Here is a 10,562-nt window from a genome sequence, read left to right on the forward strand (position 1 = left end):
GGAAGCCATTTATTCTTGTCTTCTTTAAAATGATTACCTCAAGAGGAAAAAATATATGGTTCATAGACCACTAAAAACAGTATTTACCTGGTTACATGAACTGTGCATCATGCCTTCATAGGTACGGAAGCTTACATTAGATGGATTTACCAATGTTTTTAGCTTTTCAACAGTGAGAGAACCAAACATATGGGGAACCAAAGGGTCACAGTCTCCATGACACTGGAGAATAGAAATATCTTTATTAACTCCACTGATGGGACCCTGGAAAAAAACCAAAAAATGTTATTTGCCTCGCTAAATGTTCAAATATTTATGGCATCATGCCAGATAACTTTAAGATAAATACATATAAATATTAAGTATTTTATGGACTATAAGCGAAAGAAATGAAATGGGTATATTACTTCGTACACATATCATATCTAAAGTCTAAGAACTAGCTAATGTCCACAAAGATCATAGATTATATCTGTGCTATTTGTTCTTAAAACTGTTTTCTTATATTCCCATCCCCAAAGGCTGCTCACCTCTTTAGAGGCTCTAAACAAATTTTAAAGGAGTTTAAAAAAAAAAAAAACCAACAGGTCAAAGGATATGAACAAGTAGTTCTCAAAAATAGTATAAATTTTTAACAACCATATGAAAGAATGTTTCAAATCACTAATATAAGAGAAATACAAATCAAAACAACTCTTAGGTTTTATCTCATACAGAGCAATTTGCAACAGATGACCAAGGACAGGAAGAGTAATATAATGAAAAGGCTGTGGAAAGTAGACACATAAAGCACTGATGCAGTTGTGAACTCCAGAAACCAATTTGGAATTATCCCAAGAAAATAACTAGAATGTCTATACCCTCTTCACCCAAAGAGGCAATTGCTAGTCACACATATAAAGGATGTCAATGATTAAAAAAAAAGTGTCCTATACACCAATATATTTATAGCAGTACTTTTTGTAAAGGCAAAGAACTGGAAACAAAGTAGATGCTTATCAGCTGGAGAATGGCTAAACAAGTTGTGGTACATAAATATAATGGAATATTGTTGTAATAGAAGAAACAATGAATACGATGAATACAGAGAAAGATGGGAAGAATTCTGTAACCTGATACAAAGTAAGCAGAACCAGAAAAAAATGTGTATATGTGTGTGTATAACCACATATATATTTTATATATATATACACACACACATACACACATATATGCATGTATGTGTATGTATATAAATAACTATAGCAATGTACATGGAAAGAACATCAAAACAACTGGAGCTGAACACCTCAAAATTAATAATGAAGTTGGCCCCAAAGAACAGATATGAGGAAGTATCTCTTTCCCTTCCTCACATAGAGATGTCAAATGATTTTGATGGGTTGGCTAGTTTTGTTGAAGTATTTTTTTATTCTCTTCTTTAGTCTTTGCTTTAAAGGATAGCAGTCTGAGAGGGGTAAGGTAATGCATGAAAAAGTATTTAAGTAAAAAACAAAATATTAATACAAATTTAATATTTTTAAAAAGGAAAAGGAAAACTTCAGAAAATTTATCAATGCAATGACCAATCATGACTTCAAAAGACTGATGGTGAAGCACACCTCCCACCTCTCAGCACAGCACTGGTGCATTAGACGTGAAAAATAATGCATACATTTTTAAAAATTGGCTTAAGTGCTGATTTGTTTCTCTATACTGAGTTTTTACATGGGAGTGTTGTAGTGGGGCTAGGAACAGGAAAGTCAGTGGTAGACAGCATGCAAAACTGCTTAAATAAGATGTTTACAAAAAATCCTTTTAAAACTAACCATTAAATTTGAAAGCAAAGCAAATACAGATACAAGTCATTCTTCTGTCAGGAATCAAGTAATTAAGGCAATACTAAGAATTTTAGTCAGCCAAGACAGGCCTCTGTTGTCTCTTGTTCTCCATGTACAATCATGATCACCACAGGACTCTTGTTATCTTCCTAATCACTCTTTCAGCTTCCAATTTCTCCCCACTTCTATCTAATTTATCCTTCATGTCACTGTCAAATCAATCTTACTCATGCGGAGATAAGGTCAATTTGTTCATCTACTCAAAATTCTTCAACAGCTCTCTAAAATCTAATGGATTAAAGTTATGAGGGAAGAAAGACAATAAACTTGGTGAAATGGTCTACCTCAAGAAATGGTGAGTTTCCTTCTCATTGGAGGATTGTCTTCAATCTGTGGCTTGATGAGCATTTGGCAAGCATATTATAGTAGAAATTCTTTTAGACATGAGTTTGAATCAGGGGTGAGCAAACTATGGCCCATTAACATAGGCTGCAAATGAAAACTGGTTTTTACATTTTAAAAGTTTTATTAATTTAAAATTTTATTTTAAGTAAAGTTTCATTGTATTAAAAAATATAAAAACCATTCTTAGCTCTCTGACCAACAAAAATAAGTAGTAGAGCAATTTGGCCCATGGGCCGTAGTTTGCCAGCCCCTACACTAGATGGTAATTGGGTCCCTTCTAATTCTCAAATTCTGTAACTCTGGGATTACCTTTTCAAGTATGGCTATTGTTTATTCTTGGTTATATATTTTAATTTTGTTGATGATTACCAAATTTAAAGTTAAAAAAACAACAACAACAAGTTTCTTCAGGATATGTGCTTTTATTTCAGTAAGATAACACACTATAGATAACCCTAGCACTCAAGCATGGTGTTCTACCACAATATATACTTAAATGCTAATAATAAAATGCAAAATTAGAGGAAAATCCTTAAGGATACTAGAGACCCTCTTACTAGCATTACATATGTAATAATTTCATACTGTCAGTTACATTTATTAAACATATTACCTGTGGAAACGAAGATCGAAGTGGAAGCCAACAGCTGAGGGCTATAACCCCAGCCAATTTTTGCTGTGATGTAAGAGCAGTATACAAAGACAAAGCTCCTCCCTGTACAAAAGAAGATGTCAAAATTAGTGCAAGCTGAACATAAGTTCTGCTGGCTATCAGCTTCAAAGGAATTTTTTCTTTATAAGCTGTGTCTCTCCATATACAATGCCAAATAACTGATTTCATCAATGTGATCAAAACTGCAAGGATAGCAGTGTATATACTACTGTATTTCTAAATAATGCAATAATGTTCTTTTCATAAAGTAACAAAATATTAGTTAATAGATAAATTAATATTTCATATTATAATGAAATTCTTCACCTGCAAAGTACTTGTGATTAAAGAATTAAAAAACAGTAAAATCTCACTCAAACATTATTAATTCTGAACCTATGGATTTAGAAATAGTATACATCAGGGAAGCCAGATGGCGCAGTGGCCCTCGAGTCAGGAGAACATGAGTTCAAATCCAGCCTCAGACAGATGATACTCACTAGCTGTGTGACCCTGGGCAAGTCACTTAACTCCATTGCCTTGCCAAAAACAAAACAAAAAAATAGAAATAGTATATATGACTCTCACTGGATAAAAGTTGAAAATCATTTCCTCATCTGAAAATTTCCACTATCTTACTCATGAAAAAGACATGTAATTTTTGAAACTGAGGACTCAAGAAATAAAAGGATTTATTCAAGGCTGTCTTCAAGGTCTGGCTCTAACAATTAATTCTTACATATTTATGACATGGGATTACATAATGAAAGTCTATAAATTCTAACAAACTTACTACCCATTTGTACTTGGTTATATTATATGCTGTACTGAAATAGATATTTCTTCTCAAATATTCAATAAATTCATACTAGTCCTACCATTAAATTTCTACAGTCTCAACATATATACACACAAATATGCTCATACTAAATGTAATCCCTTGGAAATTAGAAGTTGGCTTCCAATATAAACAATAAAATTTAAAATCTAAGTTATATGTTTTTGAAAAGAAAATTTTATAAAAAAGAAACTATCATTTTTAAAAGCACTAATCACTACTTTCTTTATTCAGACAGTAAATCATCCAAAAAGCTAACATAATCTTAAACAATTTTAACAGAATGAAAAATGATGAAATTCGGAATGAGCAACATTAAAGTTTTATAGCAGAATGTCATAGTCAGATCACACCTGTAGTACTGGATTAGAACCTGAAAACTAGCTGTATTTTAAGAGAGTGACAAGCTGCCGTTCATCAATAGGAAAGTGGCCTAGATTTAATGTGACTCCTTTTGTTTTCTCTGATCTTTAGACTGGAAAGGACAGAACAAAAATGGCTAATAGGAGTTGATACACAAGAAAAGTGGTGAAAAGAGTAAGAACCAAAATGACTTATTTTGCAATGTACTGAAACTATTAATAGATGTGACTGCTGAGCCACCATGATCTCTGAAATACTGAGGAGAATATGGAAATGACTACAAGAATGAAGAATAAATGTTACCCCAATTTTCTCAAAACAAGAGAATAGCGATTACAATCTATAATCCAGTGAATTTGACTTTTATTCTTGGTTACTTTCTAGATTATTAGAAGGATAGTTAAGGAGCTTGTAGAAAAGGAAACAGTCATCATATACAGAACTCAAACAGTATCATCAAAAACGGTCTTGCAAGATTAATCCCATTTCAACAGTTTAATAGATTTGTAGATCAGGAGAATGTTATAAATATAGCTTACCTACATTTTAGCAAAACATTTCACAAAATCTCTCATGCTATTTTTGTGGACAAAATAGAGAGGTGTAGGCTAGACAAACAGTATAATTTAGGTGATCTGAAACAAGCTGAATGGCCACATTGAAAGAGAATTAATAATAGGCTGATGTCAATTCTAACAGATGACCACAGGGATCCATGTTTAGTCTTGTGCAGTTTTAACGTTTCTAGCAATAACTTCAAGAGAGGCATGGAATGTACAGTGAATCCAATTTGCAGAAAGTACAAAGACAGGAAGAATAACTCAGCATTGTGATATGGAGGCCAAAAGGCTCATGAAATCTTGGAAAATACTGAGAGGAAGATACCCCCGTATTCTCTGCTCTGCTGTTTTTCAGTCATTTCCAACTCTTCATGAGCTTTCTGGGTTTTCTTGGCAAAGATATTAGAATGGTTTGCCATTTCCTTCTCCAGCTTATTTTACAGATAAGGAAACTGAGGCAAACACAGGGTTAAGTGACTTCTTCAGGGTCACACAGCTAGTAAGTGTGTCTGAGGCCAGATCTGAACTCAAGAAGATGAGTCCTCCTGACGCTAGGCCTGGCACTCTATCTACTGCACCACCTAGCTGCCCTTGAGCAAAACAGTCCCTATATAACTTATGATGCATGCGCATATTACCCAGGATCATAAAACAAGTGCTGTTTGAGGCAAGACTAAAGCAACTAGAATAAAGAAGCACTGTCAACTGGGAGAAATGTCTTCATATCAAATCTCCAATGAAGGTCTGACTCCTAAGCTATAAAGATGACTAAAAGAATTTTGTAAGATCAAAAGCAATTCTCCAATAGAAAATTAAAAGATAGGAATAGTTTTCAAAAGAATTGCAAACTATTAATAATCATGAAAGAATATTCCAAATCACTAATAAGAGAAATGCAAATCAAAACTTCTCTGAGATTTCACCTCACACCTAGCAAACTGGAAAAGATGACAAAAATCTGTTTCTTCGTTCACAACATGACTGTGGAAAAATGTTTAACGTGGACTGCACATGTATAATCTATATCAGATTGTTTGCCATCGTGGGGAGAAGTGAGGAGAGGGAGGAAAATCTGGAACTCAAAATCTTATAAAAAGGAATACTGAAAACTATCTTTACATGTAATTGGAAAAAAAAGAAAATAACTATTTACAAAAAAAAATTTAAAAGAAAAAAACAAAAAGATGACAGAATGTTCAATGCTGAAGTTATTGTCTTAAAACAGGCACAGTAATACACTGTTAGTTCAGCTATAAACTGGACCAACCCATTATGGAAACCAACTTGAAATTACAGAGAAAAAATGACCCTACTGGTGAGTTCCTCTAAAAATCTCCGTTTTGAGGTTGGGCCCCAGTCGGTCATCCTTCACTTTTCAGACTTTGCAGACTTTGTCCTCATTTCCATATCCCCTATAATAGCTTCTGCTATCTTCTCACTCCACCCCTGCAGTGCCCTTCTCCCACTGGTGAGTTCCTCTGAAAACCTCTACTTTAGAAAGCACCCTAACCAGCCATGCTTCTCTGTTTGTGTCTTCTCACTGCACCTCTGTGGCAATTATCTCTTACTGGTGGCTTCCTTCATAAATCTCTTTTTGAAGGAAGAGCCCCGACCAACTATCCTTCACTCTTAGGACATCATGGGTATCTTTCTACCCCACTTTGCTTGTCAGCTCATCTTCAACTGTTGTGTTTTCCCCATTACAATGTAAGCTCCATGAGGGCAAGGACTGTCATTCTTTCTGCTTGTATTTGTAACCTCAGTATATAGCACAGTGCCTGGTACTCGGTAAGCGCTTAATAAATGGTTGGGACTTGGCAACAAATAAGGAGGAACACAGAAAAGCTCATATGAACTGATGCAAAGTGAAGTAGAACCAGGAAAATAATATGTACAATAGTAACAATATAAATGGAAAGAACAAAATAATCAAAAGTGAATGCTGTAAAATTATGATGACCAGTTCTCCTAAAAGAAAGCTGTAAGACACTTCCTCCTGTGTCTTTATAAAGGTGCTGGACCATGAAAATGGAACACTGCATATAATATCAGTTAACATCACATAACATATTTTAGTTTTCCTGAACTTTGTTTTGCCTTTCTCTTCTTTTATTCTTTACAAGGAAGACTGGCTCTCTAGGAGAGGAATATAGTGATTAGTGTAGGTTATATAAAAACAAAAGACATTAGTGAGAATTTTTTTTAAAGAAAGTCAACAATAAGTACTGATAATTATATATGTTGTCATACAGCAATATTGTTTGGTTTTAATTATTTTTCTTTCTTATAGAAAGAGGGGTTCTACCGGGTGGGGGGGGCCCACAGGTTTTAAGAAGTGACAAAGAGATGAAAAACAAAATTTCTACAACATTTTTTTAAAAATTAAGTAATGGAAAAAAAAATTTTTTTTAAATTAAGTAATGGGCTTAGTTCTCCCTTCTATATTCCCTGAAAAAGAAAGACAACTAGGTAACCTTTTCTTGGCTCAAAGATGACCTACCTCAGACCAGCCACTAACAAGAATTTTATCCCTTTACTCCTAGCACATTAACTTCAAAGCCTTTAAATTTTTATATCAGGAAAAGACTATAGTGTACAAAACATAAAGGGTATCAAAAAAAACTTAAACAGAAAATTAGGTCTTCACAGTTTATTCAAAGTCCAAATGAGTATTAAAACAAAGACTGTCAACTAAGATACTATAACATTCCCTGATAAGGATTAAGAAATGGATTCAGCAAGAGTCAGAACCACAGATTCTCATGTAACGGTAATTACAATTTGTATCTTACCTGAGAAAATCCTCCCAAAACAATCCTATGAGATGGAATTCCATTCTTCACTTCTTGATCTATTAAAGCCTTAACTGTAAATAAAAGTAAGAGTTAATTAACAAAATCTCCAAATTTAATTCTAATATAATTTAAGGCTGATAAACAAGCGTTGGCAAAGTGCAAATAGGGTTTTTCCCTCAAAATGCACATTTTATTGTTGCCTTAAGAGCCCACTAGAAATATTAATGAGTGCTAACAATTATTTCAAATTTTTTTAAAAATTCAATATTTTAAAGGCAAAATCTAAACTGTGCCTAACTGCCATAATTTAAAATGGGGGAACATCTTGTGTACTGCTAAAGTCCTACTCCGAGATCATTTTATGTTACAGAGATACAGTGGATTGTTGAAAATAATTTATGCTTTGGAAGGTAAGCTCTGGTACGTGTTTGTCATACAAATATCACCCTAATTGTTGAAAAAAACTAATTAATAGAAGGCCCCTAGAGGGTGATTTATTTTTCAACCAGAGCAAAAGCAAACACAAAGACTAATAAGCTGTACTTAGGACCCCAACAATAAAATTACTGATATTTTAAAGTTACATAAAAATAAACAAAATTTTCTCTTAGTTCCTTATGGCTGATAAACACTGGTTCCTATTACCCTTCTCTGAAACTCAAGCAACTAAAATTTCAGGGATATCTTCAAAGGCATTTTCACACTGATAACTTCTCAGGTGCTAGTTAGCTCTTACGATTTATGGCATGCTGATGCTTATTTTATTAAACATAATAAAAAAGCAGTAATTCTTCCTGCAGCAATAAAGTAATTTACATAAAAATCAAGCATGGACTTTTTCATTTCTGCGAAATTTGTGTTTGTTTTCAACACCAGCCATCTCTTGCGTGAGAGTTACCCTGGAATAGCTGCATCAGTCAAATGATCTAGCAGTCCCTTTTCACACAATTTGATTGGGTCTCCCTTTCTAAACCTGGAATATACTGCCATCCAATAATTCATCTCTGAATCTCCTGTTGGAGTATTTTTGATGGAAGAAAGGAAGAAGGGGTGTCCTATGGTCCTCTTTATTTTAATCTCCCTGTACCCCAGGGAGTACCTTTTCAATTCTTCTGAACTTTCTGGACACCACTGGAACCATCACCAATTGCCTTTTGGACACACTGATACCCAACTCCCACTGATCAGGAAATGGAAAGAAAGGAAAAGGAAACCTCTAACACTAAGGGGGCAAGGGTGGAGGGGTGAGGGGCTGGCAAAGAGAGAAAGATTAAGTAGGAAGATGCATGCAGTCAATTCTGCTATAATGTGTGTTTCAAAAATTAAATTTGTTCCAATGGGATCAATATATAAAGAAACATTCTGAGTAATAACACCCCTTTTGATTCCCACTTCTACAAGCAAACTTCAGGTCTCTGTCAAGGTAAAGTGTCTTTTTTTTTTTTAAATAGTCCCTGCCCTCAAGGAGCCTATGGCTTATTTCTGTAAAATACTATGAACATAGCTAAGTCAATACAAAATACACAACATATTAAATACAAAGTAATATGCACATATGCATAGTTTATATATGTACATGGTTAAAAAACAAAAAAAAAACACTGCAGGTGTGGAGAAGCCATGACAGCTATAAAGATGGGGTACAGTACAAGGACAGACCTATCCTTGAAAGGAATGAATGTTTAATAAAGGATTGTAAAACAGAGACTGATTGGGGAATAAGATTTCCCCCAGCCCAATGGTCCCCAACTTAAGCTTTTACAATAGGTGCAAGTAGGCTTTCTTTTTTTGTTCTTTTTTAAAATACTATTTTATTTTTTCCCAATTACATGTAAAGAAAGTTTTCAACATTCACTTTCAAAAGATTCTGAGTTCCAAACTTTTTTTTTTTTCCTGGTAAGGCAACTGGGGTTAAGTGACTTGCCCAGGGTCACAAAGCTATTAAGTGTCAAGTGTCTGAGACTGGATTTGAACTCAGGTCCTCCTGACTCCAGGGCTAGTACTGTATCCACTGTACCACCCAGCTGCCCCTCCAAACTTTTTTCTTCCTCCCTTCCTCCCCTCCTCCCTCCCCAAGATGGCAAGCAATCTGATATTGGTTATACATGTACAATCATATTAAACATATTTCCACCTTAGTCATGTTGTAAAAGAAAAATCAGAACAAAAGGGAAAAACCAAGAGAAAGAAAAAACAAATAAAAAAGGTGAAAATTGTATACTTTGATCTGCATTTAGACTCCATAGTTACCATGCGTCTTTTGGAAACATCTGAGATCATTGCATTGCCAAGAAGAGCCAAGTCTATCAAAGTTGATCATTGCACAATGTTGCTGTTACTGTTTACAATGGTAAAGTGTTAGTAGAAGTGTGAGTAGAGAAGGACTAGCCCTCATCACTCCTACTCCAAATCCCACTCCCTTCTCCTATGGCCTCTGGGAGGCTCAGAGTTGTGATCTGCCCGCAGTCAGATGTACAGGTCAAGCAGCAGCCTAGTGTCACAGTACTGTAGTACTTACATGTTTCTTAACCACTTAACATACATAAAACTGTGCTATCCTTTCTTATGTTCCTATCTTTTATTAAATAGATCACTGATGAAGATCTTGAGTGTTAAGTCCCAATCCTATTGTCCCCATAAGCTGGTTTTTATTGCAAAATTTTGCATTGCACAGCAATTTTTGAGAACCCCTATGGCATGTTATAGCAGAACTGCCTGTACTTAGAATCACAAAGTGGGACTTCATATTCTCACTCAGAACTGCTGTATAATAATGGTTAGGTTCTATCATCCTCCAGGTATTATTATGAATTAAATTGTTTTATCAGTTGACCTGAAAACCTAATCACTCCCTACCTCTTTAAATTATCATGTATACATTGAAGAACATAAGCTCCTTCAGGGCATAACATTTTCAATTTGTCTTTGCATTCTCAAAAACTCAGCATGTAATAGACCTGTAATAAATGCTTCTTGGATTAAGGTGAATTTGGAAAACATGCTCCCAAGATTCAAATAATCAAGTTGGTAGCTAGCTGCCTATAATTAAAAATATAACACCAGGGGGCAGCTAGGTTGCACAGTGGATAGAGCTCCAGTCTTGGAGTCAAGAGGACCTGAGTTCAAATG

At 34.6% G+C, this 10,562-nt stretch overlaps 1 protein-coding gene across 1 annotated transcript in view; it reads right to left on the bottom strand.

Annotated features, from left to right (window-relative positions):
- Positions 1–10,562, bottom strand: part of LOC114054279 (acyl-protein thioesterase 1) — a 42,318-nt gene that overhangs the window by 2,207 nt on the left and 29,549 nt on the right. Inside the window, exons 6-8 of the mRNA XM_027877472.1 lie at positions 7,431–7,504; positions 2,839–2,940; positions 88–264 (exon numbers count right to left, since the gene is read on the bottom strand). Coding sequence (XP_027733273.1) covers positions 88–264; positions 2,839–2,940; positions 7,431–7,504 — 353 coding nt within the window. The remainder of the gene's footprint in view (positions 1–87; positions 265–2,838; positions 2,941–7,430; positions 7,505–10,562) is intronic.

Source organism: Vombatus ursinus, unplaced genomic scaffold, assembly GCF_900497805.2.
Source record: "Vombatus ursinus unplaced genomic scaffold, bare-nosed wombat genome assembly UNPS02014812.1, whole genome shotgun sequence".
In the NCBI taxonomy this organism is placed as follows: Eukaryota; Metazoa; Chordata; class Mammalia; order Diprotodontia; family Vombatidae; genus Vombatus; species Vombatus ursinus.